Consider the following 24456-nt stretch of genomic DNA (forward strand, 5'->3'; position numbering starts at 1 on the left):
ACAAAGGAATGACAAGAAAATTAATATTTTTGCAATAATGATCTTCTGCCACAACTGGCCATTCAGAGGCCACTATGGAATATTTTAATCTGCATTTGGTAATGATAAATTAAGGTTTCTAATCAAAATGATGTAGTATATAATACAGATAAAAGTTTCATTTGTGAGTGACACTAAACTGCTCAGATCAATAGTTGCTTGGTTACTATCTAGAGGTATCGTCATCCGGTATTTTATTACCAGAGAGTCCAAAGGGTTGGTTTTGTTGAAACTGCCATTAAATCATAAAATATGTTATAAAATCGATATCCTAAAGACGGTTTTCAAATTGCACACAAGTGTTTGTGGAAGCATTAATCCACTGACAGCTCCACTTCTGCACAAGTTCCTGTCATTTTATGTTCCAGATGAAGCTCCAAAGCACAGAAATGAGGAGGATAATTTTATCCTTGGGAGTCTACATTGCTGCTTTTAATTTGAGGGTTACAGCTCTGAAGAACAGTAAGTCATCGTGTTCGATTTTGTATAGAACTGCATTAGAGATACAATATTAGAGTTTCAAGATAGATTTCCATTTTACAGTTTAAAAGTTATTACTTTAAGCATGGTACTTTCTCGTTAATCAATGATTTGCCTGATTGTACAATTTAAGTCACATAATTATAACTTAATAAAATTCTTGCAGTCATATAAAGCTTTTTATACTATTTTCAAGTGCTGAACATTATAAATTTCTGTTGGAAGGCAAGTAATGCTTTGATGTGAGCAAACAAAGTCTGGACTTATAAAACTGTAGTGGCAGATGTATACTAGTTATCCATATGAACCCCGGAGTGGCAGTTTAGATTGCCCATGTCTGAGGGGACCTGGTTCTTTTCTTTACTTGTGTTTCTTTTTGTTTTCCTTTGCAGCAAAAATATATTCTTATAAATAATTTGATAAATGGAAATAGCATTTTAAAACAGACTATTTTCTCATGATGACGATGAGGATGTAATTTGTGCAAAATGTAATCAGTACAAAATGGCTGCGGCCTTTACTTACAAAGTGACGACGCTTCAAAAGGACCTTGGTGGCTGTTAGGTAATTTGGAGCAGGTGAAGATCATAAATGCTTCATCCTTTTGCCTCTTTAAAAACGTCATGAATGTTGCTCTTAAAGCTAGTTACATGGTAAATCGCAAAATGTATGTCAAATTACTTTCTCAACACTTTTCAACCAATTCACAGATACCTGTGGATGATGGGTAAAAATTATCTGATGTTTGAGAACTGACTGTAGGATTAAGAAATTAATTATACTGTATTATCCCAAACATTTGAAGCTTTTACATTTAACTAAAGTATAAAAATATGTATTTTTTGTGATAATTATGCTTCAACTAAACTTGCTTGTGCTAGTGAATCGCAGCTATAAGGTAAATAAATTACCTAGGATAAGAAAGGTGCAGATCCTCTTTGTCTTCATCTGCCTTAGTAACACCTACAAAATACTGGAGCAACTCAGCAGGTCAGGCAGCATCTATGGAAAGGAATAAAGAGTCGACTTTTTAGGCTAAGACCCTTCATCTCCTTTGGAAGCTTTCTGTTAATCTTTCCTGTGTTGCCTCTTTTGGCTAGATCATTGTGAACTCCCAGGGTCATACACTTCAACCTACTATAAGACATACAGTAGAAGCAAAATTAGGCCATTCGACCCATTAAATCTGCTCTGCCATTCAGTCATGACAGGTTTATTTTCCACAGACTCCATTTTCCTCCCTTCTCCTTGTAATCTTTGATTCTTTTACTAGTAAAGAACATATTAACCCCTGCTTTAAATATACCCAATGATTTGGCCTCCACAACCGTTTGTGGCAATGAATTCTACAGTTTCACCACCCTCTGGCTAAAGTAGTTTGTTCCTCATCTCTGTTCTAAAGAAACATCCTTCTATTCTGAGGCTGTGCCTTCTGGTGCTAGACTCGCCCACAGTTGAAAATGTCCTCTCCATGTCCACTCAATTCAATCCTTTCAGTATTTGGTAGGTTTCAATGAGATCCCCTTCATTCTTCAAAATTCCAGCGAGCAGAGGCCCAGAGTTGTCAAATGCTCCTCATACGATAAACCTTTTATTAATTGAGTTATAGAGTCATAGAACACTTCAGCACAGAAACAGGTCCTTCAGCCCAACTAGTCTATGCCAAATCACTAATCTGCCTGGTCCCATCGACCAGAACCATAGCCCTCCATACCATTCATCCATGTAACTACCCAGATTTCTCTTAAATGTTGAAATCGAACCTGCGTCCACCACTTAGACCATAAGACCATAAGGCATAGGAGCAGAATTAGGCCACTCAGCCCATCGAGTCTGCTCCGCTATTCCATCATGGCTGATCCTGGCTCCCACTCAACCCCATACACCCGCCTTCTCGCCATATCATTTGATGCCCTGACCGATCAGGAAACAATCAACTTCCCCTTTAAATATACGCATGCACTTGGCCTCCACCACAGTCTGTGGCAGAGCATTCCACAGATTTACTACTCTCTGGCTAAAAAAAATTCCTACTTACCTCTGTTCTAAAAGGCTGCCCCTCAATTTTGAGGCTGTGTCCTCAAGTTCTGGTTACCCTCACCATAGGAAACATCTTCTCCACATCCCTGTCTAGTCCTTTCAATGTTCTGTAGATTTCAATGATGATCCCTCAAATTCTTCTAAATTCCAGTGCACCGGCAGCTCATTTCATACTCCCACCATCCCCAATTGAAGAAGTTCCCATTAAACAGCTCGCCTTTCACCCTTAACCCATGACCTCCAGTTGTAGTCCCATCAACCTCAGTAGGAAAAGTCCTACTTTCATTTACTCTCTCTATACCCCTTATAATCTTGTATACCTCTATCTTCTATGTTCTAGGCAATGAAGTTCTAACCTATTCAACCTTTCCCTATATCTCAAGTCCCTGTAACATCCTTGTAAATTTTCTCTGCACTACCACTCTCCCTGTAAGACCTACCCTGGTTGGTAATCACAAATGCAACACCTCACACTTGTTTGCAATAAATTCCATTTGCCATTTCTCAGCCCATTTTTCCAGCTGACTCAGATCATATTGCATGCTTTGACAATCTTCCTCGCTATCCACTACAGCCCCAATCTTGGTGTTATCCACAAATTTGTTGGGACAGTTTACCACATTATCATCCGGATTGTGGATATAGATGACGAACAACCACTGAACCAGCACCGATCCCTGCAGCACACCACCAGTTGCAGGTCTCCAATCAGAGAGGCAACCATCTACTCTCTGGCTTCTCCCACAAAGCCAATGTTTAATCCAAAATGACTACCTTATCTTGAATGTCAAGCGACTGAATCTTTTTGTCAAAGGCCTTGCTGAAGTCCATGAGGATAACATTTACTGCCTTGCCTTCTTCAACCTTCGAGAGCTCTTCTAAGATTATTTAAAGATGACCTGCCATGCACAAAGCCAGGTTGACTATCCCTGATCAGTCCCTGTCTATACAAATACTTGTATAACCAGTCCCTTAGAATGTCTTCCGATAATTTTTCCCACTACTAATGTCAGGCTCACCAGCCTATAATTTCCTGGTCTATTCTTAGAGTCTTTCTTAAACAATGGAACAACATTAGCTATCCTCTGACTCCCTGGCACCTCACCTGTCGCTAAGGATGCTAGAGCCTCTGTAATTTCTGAACTAGCCTCTCACAGGGTCTGAGGAACACCTTGTAAGGCTCTGGGGATTTATACACCCTAATGTACTTCAAACTGCAAATCTTCTCTGTATTCTGTATGGGTCCTTGCTGCTGTATCGCTCCATTTCCCGAGTAAATACAAATGCAAAAAAATTGGTTTAAGGTCTTCCCAGTCTCTTTTGGCTGTATTCATAGATTACCACTCTGATCTTCTGGAGGACTAATCTTGTCCCTTGCTATCCTTAAGGAAACTTTCCTGACCGCATTTGACAAACCCTTTCCCATTCAGCCCTTTTACAGTGTGGGAGTCCCAGTCAATATATGGAAAGTTAAAATCACCTACTATCACAATCTTATGTTTCTTGCAATAGTCTGTGATCTCTCTACAAATTTGCTCCATTAAATCCCATGGACTGTTGGGTGGCCTATTACGTAATTCCATTAAAATGGTGATACTTTTCCCAGGATCATTCTTGACAAACCTTCTCTGGACTCATAGATATGCGGCCCAAAACTGCTCACAATATGCTACCACAGCAATTTATCCTCTTATGTATCAAACATTTATTCAGCTTTTACTTAAAAGACCCAACAAATTCAATGTGCTTTCATTATTCATACTTTAAATGGTATAATCACTAAGGAGTAAGGCTAATAAGGAGAATGGTGTGACGGAACATAGACGGAATTTTAAATTAATCGGCATTGTCTTCTCTGTTATAGCCTCTCATTATTTATTCTTTAAAACCGTATTATTGCCAAAGAAGGGGAGGGGGAGGGGGAGGGTTAATGTGTTGGTGAAAGAAGAGGTAGCTTTGTGTAAGACAGGCAATTCATTTCAAAGGGAGAGTGAGAACTTGTTCATTGTAACATTGGAAAACCCCGAGACAAGATTGACAATATGCGCATTAGACATAAAGCAAGGAATATAAGAAGGGGGAAATAGAAAGTGAGGAACTTTTCTCTCATAGATCAGATATTGTCATTTCAGTAATATGATCCAATCCCAGATGGATTTAATGACTAAGAGACATATGGTTTAATTCTAAATATTATTTTTTAATTCTATAAACATTATTAACTTAAACATTTCATAAATTAAAAGAAAGAAAGGAAACTTCAGTGATCCTATATTTCCATTCCAAGTTTTTCTCAACAAATTGAATATAAAATTAACAATCTTAAAAAACCACCCCAGCTTTGTTCGGGAGCAGAAGCACTGTATGGAAGGGAAGTTAAATACTGCCACAGACTGGATAAATTTTGCATTACACGCTTATTTTCCATTAACAAAAGAAAGCACTTGTGAAAGAAAATGTTCTCAGCATTCTTGTGAAACAAGACTTCGCAAAAAAACTTGATATAAAATCTATGAAAGATTTCTATATCCAAACTTGGTTCAGTAAAAACATATTTTTGTTCACGGCTCAATTAGTGTGCACTATCATTCACTGTAAAAAAGAACAAAGGTTTCAATCTAAACTCAGTGTAGTATAAACTACATCTTGTCTGCTGTGGCATAAGACCATAAGACATAGGGGCAGAATTAGGTCAGTCAGCCAATAGAGTATGCTGATTTATTATCTCTCTCAACCTTATTCTCCTGCCTTGTCCCCATAACCTTTGACCCCCTTACTAATTGAGAAACTATCAACCTCTGCTTTAAATCTATCCATGACGTGGCCTCCACAGTCACCTGTGACAATGAATTCCAGAGATTCACCACCCTCTAGCTAAAGAACTTCCTCCTCATCTCTGTTCTAAATGGATGGCCCTGTATTCTGAGGCTGTGCCTTCAGGTCCTAGACTCCCCCACTATATGAAACATCCCTTCCACATTTTCTCTATCTAGGCCTTTCAATATTCGATGGGTTTCAATGAGGCTGTGCCCCCTTCGTTTTTCAAAATGGACAATTAATGTAAAACTGTAGAGGGAGTGAGGATGTAACAATCTTAACTCTGTTGCATAGAATTTAACTGATATGACAAAAGTGCAGTTTCTTTCATTACTTGTAGACATTTTGATACTGGTTGAACATGTCAGATCCAGAATGATCACATAGCTAAACAGACTTAGGTATGGTCAGTATTTTGATGGGAGATATCTTGGAAACCAGGTGCACTGGGCTTTAACTGGAGAGAATATGGGATCACCAGGGCCTGATTTATCATTCAAACTATGCCGCAGGAGCTCTGTTGATTGAAATTGCTTTGACTTTGAGAAGTCTTCGTTTTCATGGAAATAATAATTAAGAGATATAAAACCGGTTCCTGTTTGATACTATTGCAAGTTCTATTCCATTTGTGAACTGTGACTACCAATAAAAAAAAACAGGCTTCTAATCATTAGAACAATATAACATTTTTCCCTATATCTACCCTTCCATTTCCTCATTGGGTGACATTGTCACATTAGGAAGGGTTTTGCTGACTATGGTTATACCCAACACAGCTCTCCTTAATATGCCAATGTCACTCAAAGAGCTTGGTAGATGTGGGGAATTGTCATATTGCTCCATGCTATATTACTCATGCTTAATTTATCGCTGAGTAGTTCGACATTTACTTGTGTGACAAAACCCTAAGATGATAGAGAGCTATGCTGGAGTGTTCACACTAGGATTTTCGTGAACTAAATTTGTATTCACAACAATCCAATATTAATATTTCTAAGACACACAAGATTCTGCTGATCCTGAAAATCCAGAGCAACATATACAAAATGCTGGAGGAACTCAGCAGATCAGACAGCATCTGTGGAGAGGAATAAACAGTTGACATTTCAGTCCTTACTATTTCTAAGACTACTTTTTAAAAATTTTAGTTTATTACTTGAATTTAAATCTTCAGTTGCTAATGATAGGATTTCAACTCATGCCCATTTTCCCCATTTGCACTGATTCCATTTATCCACACTACCACTATACCTTTCTATGCCTTATCTACTTAGGGGAGGGAACGTCACCTCAGACCATGAGAGGCCTGCGTCGGGCATTTTCATGCCTTACAAGGCGCAAGCTGGAAGTTACCTACTTAAGTGTCTGTATAAATACCTCTAAATCATAATAATTGTATCTGACTCCACCATACCCTGTGGAAGTGTGTTTCAGATATCACATCGTTGTGTAAAAAATCACTCATATTCTCGTCAAGCCTCTTTCCTCTCATCTTAAACCCATGCCTTCCTGTTTTTGTACCTCCTACTGCTAGTCTACTAGTTTAACTCCAACACTACCACACTCCAAGATGTAATCTAGGCTGCCAGATCACTTATTTTCTGATATAGATTCACATTTCCTAATAAATTTGTCATTCTTATTAAAATTTAACAAATACACACTTGTGCTGAATTCTGACAGTCTTTAGCGATACTCAGGGTGGAAGATAGTTAGCCCAGCAAGCGGATTGCTTCGCCCTGGATGGAGTGAAGCGTCCTGATATCTATTGCAGCTACACAGATTTGGGCGACTGGAGAGTATTTCATCCCACTTCTATCCTGTATCTTCTAGATAATAAAATTTTAAAAGCCAAGGCATTTGCCACAGAATAACTCGTCTGTCATCTGCTTTTATAATTTCTGTAATTGAATGAGCGATAGCTTGGTCAATGATGACTCCAAGAATGTTAGTGCCAAAGGATTTGACAACTATTACTTTGCTGCATTTCTAGTGGATGGGGTTTGACTTACTCCTATTGGAGATGAATATTGCCTGGCAGTCATGTGGCACATCTGTCCATATCTGAATGTTGTCCAGGTTCTGGAGATGAGAAACAATTCATTGTATCACATGGGAAAATGAAGCAAGTGAAACTTCACACTGCACAAACATCAGCAAGCGTCCCAACTTCCAGCTCTGAGAAAAAAAGACATAACCAAGAGTAGTCCATTTAACCCCTCATGCCTGCTGCCCCATTCAATAAGACCATGGGCAATTTTATATGCACTAACCCTATATCCCTTGTTTTCCAAAGTGTTCAAAAACTAAAGGAACATTGAATCAAAAAATATGAGATTCCTTGATAAGACAGCTAATGACCGTAGACATCATATGATGCCGCTGAATCATTTGTTTTCTGTTCTGTATACTTTTACACATATGAAGAAGTAAGATATTTTTGACCTAGTGACTCACATAAGGAGTTATTGATTCTTCAACACACGAGATCTATAACCGAATGACTAAAAGGCAACTCAGTCCATAAGGAAATATTTCACTAGAAAATGTTCCTGCAAAATATGAAATAAAATGATCAAGATAATAATTAAATAAATATTTGTACCCATAACATTCAGAATCAGAATCAGATTTAATATATCATGGGCATATGATAAGAAATTTATTAACTTTACGGCAGCAGTACAATGAACATTCATGGCAGACTTCAAACATAGGAACTGCTGGGTGGCTGTATTAATATCAGAGTAAATTTTATGATCTATGCAGATGGCTCTGATCCCAACTTCCCAACATTTGTTTGCATCACATGAAAACTTCCTAAGGAAGCACTAAATTAATATAAATTGTATGGCAACAAGTGACTTGAATTAGAACAAACATTTTCAGCTTTTTTTTCATCTCCATCAAGGGTGGAAATACATAAGCAGTTCAAAAAGGAATTTATATTTAAAGAAGTCATCATAGCTATATTTCTTCCTCATTCCTTTATCTAAAATGAAACAACTTTGTCAGAATACTTGTCAGTATTCAGCGTCTTTCATTATCTTAGTATAACCCAAATGACTATGCAGTCAATGAAGCACAACAGAGCTTCTGCTTCTGCTTGGTACTGCGCAAGCACTGCCGGACGGCTGTTATAACGCGCAGTCGGTGTGAATGGCGTGGGAGTTAAATTGCCAAGTAAGCTTTTTTGACTAGATCTCCTAAATCGATTTGATTGAGTCTATCTTTAAAAATATTAATGTCAGAAATACTGTGCAGGTCTGGCGGCAGAAGATTCCACTCTCTTGTTGATCTTGGGTAGAGGGAGTACTGGTAACAAATCGTATTGAATGAAAGAGTTTTCAATATGTGAGGTCCAGTTTGCTGTTGAGTTGAACTGACCCTCTGATGAATTTGGATGTTTGATGGAGTGACATTGTGAACTTCTTTGAAAATGAAAATTAACTGTAGTTTAATACATTGGTTTTCAAATGGTTCCTATTGAAGGTTAGAGAGCGTGTTGGTGACACTGGATTTCCTGCTACCAGTGTAATATTGAAAAAGTGACACCTAATTCATGAAAATTTTATGGTGACAACAAGATGCTTTGGCTACGGTGATGATTGATGAGAGTGATCTGGAGAACTGAAAGTAATCAGTAAACGCAGTCTGATCAAACATGCTAAAGGTTGTGATGTGGATAAGGTGGAATAGACTGGATAATGCACCAGATACTGACATTTGTGATTTTGAATTAAGTTGATTTGATGCAGCAGAGGGAGAGACTAAATGTGCTTTAAATTGTGACCTCTCAGAAAGATGGATGTATTCCAAAGGGCATTGAGGTCCCACATCACTAGGATCAGAAACAGTTATTACCTTTCCACCAACTAGTTCCTGAATCAGCATATGCTGTATGCTTCACTCATTTCAATTCTGAACTGATTCCACAATCTATGGACTCACTTTCAAAGACTCAACAACTTATATTCTCGGTATCCATCTATCTATCTATTTATTTATTTATCAGCTCATTTATTAATTAATTTATTTATCTGTATTATTATTATTATTATTATTATTATTTCACAGATTGTCCTCTTTTGCATATTACAGTTTGTAGTTGCTTATCTATCTTTCTGTGTGATTTTTCATTGATTCTATTGCATTTCTTTCTTCTACTGTGAATCCCTGCTCTGCTAATGTAGATGAACTGAACACACTGGTGAGGGAGAGGGAGAAGCGGAGAGTCCGTCATCGTGCCCGACGCCGGCCTCCTAGGCCTGAGTCGACGTAGTAGTAGTAGTAGTAGAATACCTGAAGGAAAATGAATGTCTGGGTAGCATATGGTGACAAAAACATACTTTCATAATCAAAATTTGAAATTTGAAGAATAACAGTTTGTTGCAGAAAGTGGAGTGAGATGAGGAAATGAATTTTGTTTAAGACCTGATGAGGCACTACCAGCATATAAGCAAGTTCTTTTTTTCAACTGGTGTTAATTTATGACAAAGCAGTGACAGACTGTAGCAATTAGCTTTTAACAGAATATTCATGCTCCTCTGATTACAGTTGAAATTTGCATGGATCCAATGGATGCTGGGCAGTCAACAAATCCTAGTTTAAGGAATATTGAATGGTACTACAACAAAGGTGATGACAAATGTAATCCATTTTTCTATGCTGGAGAAGGAGGCAACAGAAACAGATTTTTGAATGAGACATACTGTTTGAAAACCTGCTCTAACAGATACAATGAACTATTCCCGGATGGAAGTAAGTTAATCATTTACGGTAATGTTTATTTTTGGAATTACTAAATAAGTTTTACTTTTTAAGTAATAGGATAGCAAACAAAAATTGGACAATCAATCATTTTTAATACATGAACATCATTTTCCATTAAGCAATGAAGTCAAAATACAGTTTATTAATCTGTTTCATCTTACTTTATTACTAATTACTTCCATTGTAATAATTGATTACTTATTACTTTTTTACTTACATCTTGACATTGTTTGATGCCAAGCCAAATATTACAAGGTTAAATAATTATTATTGCTTTCCAAGTCCAATTCCTAAACTTTAGCTTGGAAAATAACTAACGTAAGTCGAAACTGTCTCAATTAAAGTAGAAGAACATATTTTCAAAATAAAATAATAATTAACCTTCATACAACCTTATAGGAAGAATGCTGGATCCAAAAGCCTTTTAACATTACTACAGCAGAAATAATACCAAATTTCAAACTATCATGAATCAGAAACAGGTTTATTATCATTGACATATGTCATGAAATTGTTATTTTGTGGCAGCAGTACAGTGCAAGACATAAAAAAATTACTATAAGTTACAACTAAAAAATATTGCAAAAGAGGAATAGTGAGGTAGTGTTCATAGACTATTCAGAAATCTGACAGAAGAGGGGAAGAAATTGTTCTTAAAACATCTTCAGACTCTCGTACCTCTTTCCTGATGGGAGTAATGTCTTAGATGATAGGAAAGAGTGAACCACAAATTACTAATACATTTATGAAGAAAATGAAAATAAAAAGGTAGAGAACATATATTTTGCAGTCATATGTTTTGTATTACCTTGCAAAGACATCTTACCTTCAATTGTGTTTAAATAGATTTTAAATTTATTTTTTAAGATCCTGTTGTAAAATCAATCTTATTTCCTTTATTTATTTTTTTTACTGACTTTTTATTGCAACACCAACAAAATACAATCAATACAACCAGTTGCCAATTACATTTTGACTTTTTTAACCCAGCCACCCCCCAACCTAATCTAATTTCTTTTTCAAAAAAAACTTATTAAAATCCTAAACTATTGGAATTGAATTTAATTACTATGGATTTTTCTCTGAGGTTACACTGATGATTGAGAAACACTTTTGTGGAAATTCTATCCTTTAACATCATACAATTTTGAAAAGTATAGGAAAGAAATTATGATTAATGCTGTAGTTTCAAAAATGTAACAAGTACCTTTATGGACTATTTTAATACCAGTGTTGATTGAAAATAATCAAATTAAAACAGAGAAGAACTTATTAAGTCAATAAAAGTAAACAAAAACATTAACTAACAGTTGCATTTTAAATATTCCTTAAATACTGAATTTGTGGAGTAATAGTGTCATAGAATTGAACAGTACAAAATCAGACCCTTTGGCCCATCATGTCTCTGCCGACCATCATGCCCTTCTGTACCTATCCCACTCGCTTGCACTAATTTCATATTCTCTATACCCTGCTCATTCCAGTTCCTGTCCTTATGTCTCTCAATGTTGGTACTGTCCCTGCCTCCAACATCTCCTCTGGCTGCTCATTCCAGACATAAACCACTCTTTGTGTGAAAATGTTACCCTTAAAATCCCCTTTAAACTTATTCCCTCTCACAAACCTATACCCTCTAGTTTTAGATACCCCAACAGTGGGAAACTGACATCAAACCTATCTATGCCTATTATCATTTGTATGCAGTATGAGACACAGGTAAGGTTAATAGACTCTTCTTCTTAAGAACCTCACTCCTACTGGGGCATAGGGTGCTGACAACAACTCACCAGAGTCCTCTGTTCTGGACAGATAGAAGGGTGATTGGTTCTGTGGTTTCTGCTTTCACCACACAACTTCATATGTCTTCCAGGCGAAGATCCTTCCTCTCCCAGGAATGAGGTCTTTGGAGTTTCTGTTGGCACTTCTGCAACACTGGATGAGGTTGCTGTCCCCACGCCCAACCCTTCTCCTTTCGCAGCCAGGTTTGGCGGCCATCCATGGCGAAGTTTCAGAAATACACATTACTAGGTTAATATAACATAAATATACTGACCGGTGTTTAGTGTGTTATCTGATTCTACCCTACAATCCATTTAACTCTGCTGATTAACCTACTTCAAATTTACTGAATTCCAAACTCAGGGTGACTGAAGTACCTCAGAATTAGAATCAGGTTTATTATCACGGGCGTGTGATGTGAAATTTGTTAACTTAGCAGCAGCAGTTCAACGCAATACATAATATAGAAGAAGAAAAATAAATAAATAAATAACACTATACGTGTACAGTATTGAATAGATTAAAAATCATGCAAAAAACAGAAATATTAAAAAAGTGAGATAGTGTCCAAGGGTTCAATGTCCATTTAGGAATCAGATGGCAGAGGGGAAGAAGCTGTTCCTGAATCACTGAGTGTGTGCCTTCAGGCTTCTGTACCTCCTACCTGATGGTAACAGTGAGAAAAGGGCATGCCCTGGGCATACCTCTCCAAGGCCTCTGTGAAATAGAGCAGGAATAGACCATTTATATAGTCTATACTATTTAAGAAACTGTATAAATATAAGTTCTTGATTTCCTTCTAAAGTTCTTTCTTTAAAACAGAGCAGTTTTCAAGGCCATGCTGCAAGTAGGTCTAAACTGTAAAAAATTTTAACATGTAGAAATTAAATTTGAATTATAAATTCTTCTCAATTTTAATTTGATTATTTTCGATCAATAGTAGAAATAAAATATTTCATAAAGATATTTATTATGTTTTTGAAAGACCAGCATCAATCATGTCATCTTATAGTGTCCATTCCTTCAATGAAGACAGACCTAGGCTATCCAGTCTCTCAGGATATCTCAGGCCCTTCAATCTGATGTGACTTAAACAAGATTTTGTACATCAGTTAACATGATATTCTAACTCTTATACTCAGTGTCTTGGCTGCTGAAGGCAAGCATGCCATTTGCCTTCCTCACCACCCTGTCCACCTGTGTTGCAACTTCCAGGGAAATGTATGCTTGGGGTCCTTAGGTTCAGCAAAACTCCAGCGCTCTGCTGTTTCCTGTTTATGTCCTGCCCTGGTTTAACTTACAAAATGCATCATTTTGCACTTGTCCATGTTAAATTCTATCTGCCATTCCTTTGCCCAATTAAACAATTGACCTATGTCCTGCTGAGACCTTAGATAATCTTCAAGGTCCACTGTACTATCAATTTTGTTATCACCTGAAATCGTCACCAACATTCTTTGCCAAATCACTTATATGACAAGCAACAAAGGACCCAGCACTGATTCTTGTGGCAGGCCACTGATCAATCCGAAAACAAACCTCCAGTATGTGTTCTAATTTTCTAGACCTGCCCAGCATTTGTAGAACTTGCAAAATGGAAGGACGTCAATGGAGTTTTTTATTTTTTCTGTAGGCATCATTGTTGTAGAGGTAGTTTGTAGTGCTGGTGTAGGAAATTATGTGGAAAAATCTGGATCTGTAAATCCCTCATGACTGTTGGACATTTGCCAGTAATGGCACAGGGAAAACAGCTTCCACCATCAGATTCTCAAGCTTCATTATAGTTTAGGTATCACAATTTGGTGTCTCTTTTTAAAAATTTCAGAAAATGGGACAACCAAAATGGGCAAAGGACCTGGTGAAAGTTTTCTTTCCAGTCAGGAATCTAGACATACTTTACCCTTCTTTTTGCCAGGTGCAGCATGCCAACTGCCGAAAGAACGAGGAGACTGCCGTGCCATGATACTAAGGTGGTACTACGATGTGAAGACTGAAAGTTGTAATACGTTCTTCTACAGTGGGTGTCATGGGAATGGAAACCAATTTGAAAACAAGAAGAGCTGTTGGAATCTATGTGGTAAATTGTTATACTTCGATTTTGGCAATGTTATAGTAGAGGAGTATATTCATTATGATTTATATTGCCACCAGAGGTTGAATTGATCCATTTTCAAAGACTGCATAAGCGGATAGAATTATTTCAACATTTTTAATGTGCCTCGTAAGTACTTTGACTGAGTATTAGTAGTGAGCGATGAATATTGAACACAGATATGAATGCTCTGATGGATGTGCAATACATCACTGAAATAGGTACAAAACCGGAATTAGGTTTAATATCATCGTGCAGAAATAAAAATTTTAGAAAGGTAGTGAAGTAGTGTTGATGGGCTCAACGTCCATTCAGAAATCGGATGGCAAACGGGGAGAAACTGTTCCTGAATCGCTGAGTTAGTGCCTCATGCTTCTGTACCTCTTTCCTGATGGTAGCAATGAGAACAAGGCATGGCCTGGGTGATGAGGGTCCTCAATGTTGGTTGCCGTTACTGAGGCCTCTTTCCTTAAAGATGTCCTGGATACTACAGCGGCTAGCGCCCATGATGGACCTGACTACATTCATAACTCTGCAGCTTATCTTGATCTTATGAAGTAGGACCGCCCCCCCCAAAAAAAAACCAGAAGGTGATGCAGCTAATTAGAATGCTGTCCACATACATCTGCAGACATTTGTGACAAGCCTTTTTAAAGAACAGCAGCTTACAAAGCCACACACACAAAATGCTGGAGGAATTCAGCACGTCAAGCTGTATCTGTAGGAGAGCGAGAAACAGCTGACATTTCAGACTGAGACCCTTCATCAGGCCCAAACTTTTGACTGTTTATTCTCTTCCATGGTTGCTGCCTGACCTGCTGCGTATTTTGCTCTGGATTTTCAACATCTGTTGAACCCGTTGTACTTATGAACAGCTTTTAGATACTTTTCATCTGGGAGTTATTCATGAGAGAGGATAAAGGTTAAATTTCCATACATACTTATATCCTGAGGAACCAGCAAATATTGCTTCAGATTCCATCATCACCGCAATAGGGATTAATTTCTCTTCCTTCAATGATCTGCAGAGAGCAGACCGCAAAACATGACTGGCCTCTTCGAACGCCCTATCCATTTAAGTTTCCACTGAATCGACACATTGGTCATTGGTCATCTGGTCTTGGTCACAATGTCATCTTCTGGCCTGTTTCCATAATCTGTGACACCCTTCAAGTCAGAAAATATAGCCAAATATCATCCAAATATATTCAATAATTCAGCCCCCAGAGAGCTCTCTGTGGAAGAAAATTCTGTCGGTTACATAGAGAAATTCAAAAGCAATGAGCAACACAGCAGTGTAGCAGTTAACGTAATGCGATTACTGCACTAGCTGGGTGATTGGGGTCTGATTCTCATTGTTGTTTGTAAGGAGTTTGTACATTCTTCCCATCATCATGAAAGTTTCCTCCAGTTTCCCTCCACATTGTAAAGATGTACTGTATGGTTGCAATTAATGAATTGTGGGCATGCAATGTTGGCACCAAAAGCACAGCAGCACTTGTGGGCTGCTTAGCATGAGTCTTGGATTTAATTTCATACAAACAACTCACTTCACTGCACGCTTCAGTATACATCTGATGGATAAAGCTCATTTTTAATCTTTAGAGATGTTCGTCCTTACCTCAGAGTTAAAAATATGAGATATTATTCTGAAACTATACCACTACTACACCCTTCCCTCCCAGGGGAAACATTCTCAAGGTACAAATATACTGAGTTGGTGCAAATTTATAGTAGAGTGCTACATAATTCTTCATTATCTTGAATGAATTGTGTATGCTTATTTTCAAAAGGATAAGAAAACACTATTCACCTTAACCTTTGAATGAGTGGGATTTAAGGAAATATGATGATCATTTCTGAGACTAGCTGATGAGTTAACAATTTTCCTCCCTTCATGTGGTAAGTATCTAGCCACCAGTTCTTAATCACCTAGGTGTGGCTGAAGTTCAAAGAACATGGCAGAGGTAACAACAATGGCTTACTTCTCTGTTCAAGTAAATTTTAACCTTTGGCCATCTTAAACTAAGGTGTGATGTGCAATTGATTACTTCTTTTGAGTAGAAAGGCATCACATTGTATGTTATCATAGAAATGTCCATGTTTATTTAAGCAGAATGAATTGCATCAGTGAAGTTAATGCAATTACTTTTGTTTTATGATGATTAGCTTTCTAAATGAACACAATGAGCTTTCCAAATAGGACAGAGTTTAAAGTCATAAGAAGAAAATGTAAGCTTGATTTTAATAGGCCAGTTTCCCCTTCTCTTCAGGAGCACAGAGGCAGAGAAGGAAAAAAAAGATAAAGACAACTTATGTCAGATCCATGTTCCATGATCTTACCCCACTAGATGTAAGAAGGAACGTAACATAATAATGACGTGGAAATCCAAGAGTTGCCCCAGCTTCTGGTTAAGAAATTGGTTTCTTTACTGGTAGAACCAGACTACATAGAGACCGAAGATTCAGCAGAAAACCTTTGTTCCCAGATCTCGTGAACTATCCTTATCCACAAAATCTAAAGGAGTGTCAGGGCAAGATGCAAGTCAGTTTCTCCTTCTCACATGGTCAGGTTAACATCGAGGTTTCAGGGCCTACAAGATCTATTTTGTTAGAAGCTATTTATGCTCTTACACACCAATATGGTTCAACTCTCTCGGGGCTTACTTTGCAGAATCCTGAATCCTGCTACCTGCTCAAACCAAAATGGGTGTGTGTGTGGGGGTGGGGTTGGGGGGTGGGGAGGGGGTGAACAAGAACCAAATATGTATTTGTACAGTGTGTCTGCTATTCCATATATGAAGTTCACCATTAAATGGAAATTGAAGATTTCAGTACTAAAATGTTCACAGCTTCAAAATTGTAACAAGACTGTAACAAGAATGAAAATTAGAAAAAAATGTATCAGCAAAAAGATAACAAAATGTTCACTTAATTTTTATATGTATTTTTTTTTCCTTAGTTGCAAGCAAACAAGGTCGACGCATCTTAGATGAAGAAATTTACGTTCAGCAGACAGATGAAGGTATTGATGAATGGAAAAATGTATATTCATTTCCATTTTGAAGTATATCCTATGGGATCATGGAGAAACATTGTTGTTCCTTTAAATATTGTATTAGGGTTGAAAAGAGAGAGAAGACACTTTTCTGGAGTGACTGACAACATGTCACAGATTAAACCTGTTCTTTAGCATTGTGAAGGTGGTGAAGGGTATTAGACCAAGAATATTTTTAATATTGAGTTTGATGGTATTGGGTTTGCTGACCATGAAGTTCTAAACTCAGGCAAAGACCTTAAGCCCTATTAGATAAACTAAATAGCCACGAGTACTCTCACTAAAGGGAGATTATACTGTAATTATCCAATGTTCAAAGACTAGTTCATTTCCCTATTTATTCTCCAAAGCAAGTTTAGCTGCCAATAGCCACTATTTGAGCAATGTTTCCTCTCTCTCTACCAAGAAGAAGATACTTCTAGTTAACAAAGTAGTTTAAAACACAGTTCATTTATTTTCAGTGATACGTGTTTAAATCCAAACAATACATTTAAAAACCAAAACTCAAGAGATTCTGCATACACTGGAAATCCAAAGCAACACACACAAAATGCTGGAGGAACTCAGCAGGTCAGGCAGCACCTATGGAACAGTGGAGATTTCAAGCCCAGACCGTTCTTCACGACTGGGAAGGAAGGGGGAATATGCCAGAATAAAAAGCTGGGGGGTGGGGCTGGAGGACTAGCTAGAAGGTGTTAGGAGAAGCCAGGTGGGTGGGAAAGGTAAAAGGCTGGAGAAGAAGGAATCTGATCGGGGAGGAGAATGGACTATGGAGGAAAGAGCTTAAAACATTCTTAAAACAGATAGAAAAACTTACAGAGGATTTTTTATCTTATACGTTTCCAAATTACAAACCATTTCCATAAAGGATTTACAAATCACAGGTACAATTCCTATAAACTAAAAAGACATACCAACAATGCTGATGAATGAATCGTCTATTGCAGAAACTGAAGCCGGAGGAACAGATTCTAGTTTGCTTGTGTTTCTTTCATAGCTTCATGATGTTCCTTACCCGATTCCTCATAAGCCTAAACAGCTCTTTACAGTTATATCCTTTTTCTACCGCTTGGGTGACCTCACGTGTATGTGATATTTCCTCAGATATCCTTTTTACACAAAAGGTCTTAAAGCTTTTGGTAACACGGATCTCAGCTACCACAATTAGTGCTGTAAAGCTAACTTCGCTGAGTACATAAATCTTCCAACTATAAACACATCAGTTATTGATATGCTAAATGATATTATCCATCTGGTCTGCAAGCTTCATTGAACTAAACAACTTAGTCAGTGTTGTCTGTTTTGAACAAAGACAAATTAAACAACCCATTGTCTTATACCGCTCTCTGAAGCAGCAATAGACCAGGTGCATTGACTTTCTTCAGAGAGAGTGTCTGCTGCTTGCAGAATTTGTCTGCAAAGCTGTCATTAGACCGTCCTTTGTTTTAACTTCAAACTGATTACTCCTTGCTATTCACATTTTAAGAACTGAAGACTGACTCCCATTTACGACCAAAAATTAAACAAATTGTCAGTTGGAAGTTTACTTAGAACTACTTCATCTCACAAGTGGCAGCTGCTGTGTTTAGAAGTCGAGATTTTCAACCATAAGCAAGAGGTCCAGGAGGCGAATATCCATCACATGGTTCTGACTCCATAATCAAGTTCGCAGACGACACCGCGGTGGTTGGCCTGATCAGAGGGGATGACGAGACGGCCTACAGGGATGAGGTCCAGCACCTGGCCGCGTGGTAAGCCAACAACAACCTGGCCCTTAACACTCAGAAGACCAGGGAGATCATTGTGGACTTCAGGCATGCTAGGAGCCACAATTACGTCCCCATCTACATCAACGGAGCTGCAGTGGAGCGTGTATCAAGCTTCAAATTCCTTGGTGTCCACATTTCTCAGGATCTCACCTGGTCCCTGAACTCCTCCATCCTGATCAAAAAGGCACAACAGTGCCTTTATTTCTTGCGGAGCATCAAGAAAGCTCACATCTGTCCTAGGATACTGACAGACTTTTACCGCTGTACCATTGAGAGCATACTCACCAACTGCATCTCAGTGTGGTTTGGCAATTGTCCCATATCAGACCACACAGCACTCCAACGTGTGGTGAAAACTGCCCAGCGGATTATCGGCACCCAGTTGCCCACCATTGAGAACATCTACCATAAACGCTGCCTGGGCAGGGCAAAAAGCATTATCAGGGATGCATCTCACCCTAACCATGGACTTTTTACTCTCCTCCCATCCGGTAGGCGCTACAGGAGCCTCCGCTCCCGCACCAGCAGGCACTGGAAGAGCTTCTTCCCTGAGGCTGTGACCCTGCTGAACCTCACATCACAGCATTAAGCAGTATTACACCCATATCGTACTATCTCAGTACTTTTATATTTGTGTGCTGTAGCACTTACTTTGTATTCGCAGTTATTTTGTAAATGACACTATTCTTTGCATTTCTGGTTAGATGCTAACTGCATTTTTGTACTCGGCACAATGACAATAAAGTTAAATCTAATCTAATCTAATCACATCTAAGATAATGAGGAGTATGAGTTAGGTAGAAAACTGAGCTTCAGTTTCAGATCAGCCATGATGGAGCAGACTTGAGAGAAAATTTATTCCTACAGGGATGAGGTGGTATTTCTTTAGTCAGAGGGTGGTGAATCTGTGGAATTCATTGCCACAGATGGCTGTGGAGGCCAAGTCATTGGGTATATTTGAAGCAGATTTTGATAGGTTCTTGGTTAATTAGGGCATCAAGGGTTACGGGGAGAAGACAGAGAACGGGGTTGAGAGGGATAATAAATCAGCCATGATGAAATGGCAGACAGACTTGATGGGCTGAATGGCCTAATTTGGCTCTTATGTCTGGAATTACTGGAATAAAGCAATTATAAATTCTATCTTAGTTATTCTTCCTTCCCAGACTTTCATAATTTATTAAGAGAGGAAAGTAAATGCTGCTAGTGCAATATTGATATGATTGGTCTTTTATATAGCCATATTCTTCCTGTGTGGAATATCTATCTTCCTGTGAATGTTTAATGAAGAAACAATTAAAGTTGTGTCCGACAGCAGAGGACAGTGAATTATAAATGTGGTCACAGAGCCAAATCAGCAACAACAATCATACATCCAAACACAAATTTCATTCCATAACAGTGAGGTAGTTTTACTTGCTTTACTTTTCAATTAACTTATTAATTTTATCTTCATTTTTTAATCAATTCTTACACCTTATCAAGAAGGTTGACCAGTCTTTCAGCAATCCTTTTCAATAAAAAAGTCACAAGGAAGATCAACGCTAGACTTCCATTTTCCGCAATAAAATATTAAAAGGCCTAAATTTCTGAGTGCCTTTATTTCAGAACATTCCAGAGTGTGTGGCTGTCAACAAATTATTTCACAAGGTTTAATAATAATGATAATGTCCAAAATGGAGAGATCAAGTTCTTCACAGCAAGATCTAACTTGAAGATAAATAGTTAAAATGGCTTGAGTGAGGGTAGTTGAGCTTACATTAAATCATGGTCCATATTCTGAAAAGAATTTTCCTTTCTTCTTCAAAATTGTGTAATGATACCTTTTGATATGACATGCAAATGCAGCAGTATTTCACGAGCTCAAAAGAACATTGAACAATTGGTTCCATTTCCAATTCCATTTTGGTTTATTTGTCCCATTTCTTACTATAAAATAATCATTGTTAACATGCAAAGGGGGAACATTATTGCGAATTATTTTGTGCCTCATTTGTAATGCAATTCTGGAAATAACTCTTCTTGTGTTATTTTTATTTTGCAGGTTATACTGCTGCAATTGTCTTTGGATGTCTCTTTGGAGTTGCTGTCCTTGGCATCATCGTTGCACTCGTGATTCAGAGGTATGATATTATTCAGACTTAATAGTATTGGCAATATGTAAACTATCAAACTTGTTCAAATGAATATGGTTCAACTTTTCTAGAAAAGGAAATTTTAAGGAGGTACCTCCGTTGGAAATCTTTGCATTTCAAAATGTTTAATCATTTCAAGTTGCATCATGGGTAAATATGTCAGAAAGTGAGCCTTTGGCATATTGGCCTTTATAAACCAAAGTATTGAGTAGATGAATTGGGATATTGCAGTTGTATAAAACGTTGGTGAGGCCTAATTTGAAGTATTGTGTGTCGTCTTGGTCACATACGTACAGGAAAAATATCAATAAGTATAAAAGAGTACAGATAAAATTTACAAGAATGTTACTTGAGGGCCTGGGTTATAGGGTAAGATTGAATACATTAGGACTTAGTGGAGTGTACTGTATGTGAATTAGGGGAGATTTGATAGAGGTATACAGAATGACAAAGGGTATAGATATGGTGAATACAAGCAGATATTTTCCACTGAGGATCGGTGAGTCTAAAACTAGAAGTCATAGGTTAAGAGTAAAAGATGAAATATTTAGTACAAAGGCGAACTTCTTCACACAAAGAGTAATGAGAGTGTGGAACGAGCTTCCAGTGGAAGTGGTGGATGTGGATTTGGTTTCAACATTTAAGAGAATCCTGGATAGGTACTGTACATGTATGAGAAGGGTATGGAGAGCTATGTTCCATGGGTTGGTTGTTGGGATTAGGCAGAATAGCAGTTTAGCATGGGCTGGATGGGCAGAAGGGCCTGTTCCTGCACTGTAGTGCTCTATGACTCTGTCAGGGGAAATTAATTGTTTAAGTCGTAAGAAAAGAGCGAAACCTGGGATGGATGAAGCTCGGAGGGGGGTGAAAATTGGACTGGACCTGAAAAATATATCAAGGGAAAGTCTGAAATGTATTAAATCGCTAACTGTTTGAAAATGATACTTTACTTGCATGTCCCTAGACAGGCCCACAACTACTTTTTGAACTAATTATAAGGGTACTTATAATTACTGTATAGGATTATTCCTAGATGGATAATTAATTACGAGCTGCAGGGCAAATGGGTCTTTAAGTATTTGGAAGTGAGTTAAATGTGCAAATTAACATGGGGGTTTGGTTATCCCTTTGATGTACCTTTAGTGCTCTGTTTAACATAGTTTTGTTAAGTTCATTTGTAAAGACTCATAACGAATTTTAATTTAACCAATTATTGTTCAAATAGATAAGAATTTTATGTGATCATATTAATTAAAATGCTAAAATTTGCAGAGAATTTCAAACCCATTGTGTTCAAATTTGAGACAAATTTAGAACTTTTTATTGGAAATATAACCATTACTGCTACGTTTTTTTTTCATATTTTATGATGCATACCATCTCTCCATTAGGAAAAAGCATAAACGCCATACGGAGAAATCAAAAAGTACAGAAATGGAGATGCAATAAAACAGCTATCAAGTTCATGAAAAACATACCTATTTCCTGAAGATACATTATTCTTGGATGTAAAGAGTCCATGAATTTTGTATTTTAGATAATGATTTTGTATGTTGACTTTTTTAAGCCTGATAAAAGCAGGATGTTTTATGCCAAATGTCCCCATGTGCTCCTCTTTCGTAAATCCAAAGGACGTTATTCAAGTGTTTTATTATTAGCAGTGAGTCATATTATAATGCTTAAAACCATAATGCAATAAATAATTAATTGTACATTAGCTAAGAGAAGGACAAATTGATACTTGATTATATTTGTCCATATCTGTATTTTACTTTAATACTTCCAACATTAATATTTTTTGAAGTAAAAAAATACAGTCCAGAACAAACTCACATGGAAAATATTGTTTGATAAAAATATAGAGCAAAACAAGAGTATTCAAATTGTGAACGTTTGTATTGAAATAAACTTAAGTTAAATTTTATTTTTGTGTTCTGTATTGACACTAACCATAAACTATTTCCTCATTTTGGGTAAAGTCAAACCATGAAAAAGCCATTTTAGAATAACTAGTATGCTTTTACACCTGAAGTCAAAGTGCCATTTCAATAGCTTTTAATGCACCCTGAAAAAGAAATATCATCAGTATCTTACATAAAGCAATGTTTATATTATGGTTATTAGATTTTAATACTAGTATATTTAGTACATGTGATGATTTCTTCCTTGTTGTTACACTTCTTACCATTTTAACCATATGAACAGACGGGAGCACCAAATTTGACCCCTTTAGACATTTAGACAAAAGAACATAGGCCCAATTTAGAAATATGCATTGATACTACTGAAGCATAATGTTCATATGTTTATTCTGGGAATATAGGTGGCAAATACCAATTAGGTGAAGGAAAGTCTTCCCTATCTGAATGCTAACACTCCATCCTTCATGTCCCGTTGAGTATACGTTAAACAAAGTTCCTGGACTATTTCAGGAACTATATCTACTACTGCACATCCTCCATGGACTTTGTGGAAGTCATGTCTGTTCCAAGCTGGAGTTTCCCAAAATTCCAAGATTCACAAAAAATTGGCTGCGATCAAGTGCCATAACCCAAAGTAAGTAATACATCTTTTGGTGTTAAAGGGATTTCCAAACAGCACGGGCCCATATGAATGGCAGAACAATGCATTATGCATTCTCATAACATTGTTTTCTATTTAAGCTTGCTATGAACTGCTGATTTGGGCGATCCTCTGGTATATTATGAAATATATCTAATTTCCATCTATGAAAATTCTTCAAATAAAAAGGTTGCATTACAAGAGCTATGATGAGGTCAGAATTGTTGGTAATGCTTATAAAGTCTAATAATTAATTCTGAAATTTTGTGTTGTTCCACATTTGAAAACTGGGCTTTTACATGTTTTTCTAATATTTAGTTAATTAAACTGTAATTCAATCATAGCAGTTTATAAGGACATTCATACAATGAACCATGTTTCTCGTCTGTTTATACAAAGAATATTTTATTCAATGTTATGTATTTGAAATACCAAAATTGAAAATAAAGCTGATGCTATTGTGTCTTTTATTTCATAAGCAATCGTACTTTTATGTATCTTATACTATCTTCTTTTGCCATATTGGTTTGAAAAATGTACTGATGATGTGGCCCGATATTATTTTCTTATAGTTAATATATCGTAGCACGACAGTTTAAAATTGTTGTACTACACCTGACATTAAAGATTGAATACTAGTAATAGACCCATATAACTCTCTTCACAGACCAAAATTCAAAGTAAATTTATTATCAAAGTACATATATGTCACCATATACTAACCTGAGATTCATTTTCTTGTGCGCATTCACATTAGATACACAATAGTCAATGAAAAACTATACACATGGATGGACAAACAACCAACATACTAAAGAAGACAAACTGTGCAAATACAAAAAAACTAATAATAAATAAACAAACAAATAAATAAAATATAATAGAGAACATGAGTGTAGGGTCCTGGGAATT

General features: G+C 37.1%; 1 protein-coding gene across 1 annotated transcript; it reads left to right on the forward strand.

Annotated features, from left to right (window-relative positions):
• The first annotated feature begins 294 nt into the window (after nt 1-294).
• On the forward strand, nt 295-24022 carry LOC140194554 (inter-alpha-trypsin inhibitor-like). The gene is made up of 6 exons (XM_072251769.1): nt 295-501; nt 9934-10137; nt 13844-14005; nt 16983-17045; nt 20892-20970; nt 22374-24022. The coding sequence occupies exons 1-6, from the start codon at nt 399-401 to the stop codon at nt 22429-22431; spliced, it is 669 nt and encodes a 222-aa protein (XP_072107870.1). The 5' UTR covers nt 295-398; the 3' UTR covers nt 22432-24022.
• The last annotated feature ends 434 nt before the right edge of the window (nt 24023-24456 follow it).

Source organism: Mobula birostris, chromosome 3 (genome assembly GCF_030028105.1).
Source record: "Mobula birostris isolate sMobBir1 chromosome 3, sMobBir1.hap1, whole genome shotgun sequence".
Lineage (NCBI taxonomy): Eukaryota > Metazoa > Chordata > Chondrichthyes > Myliobatiformes > Myliobatidae > Mobula > Mobula birostris.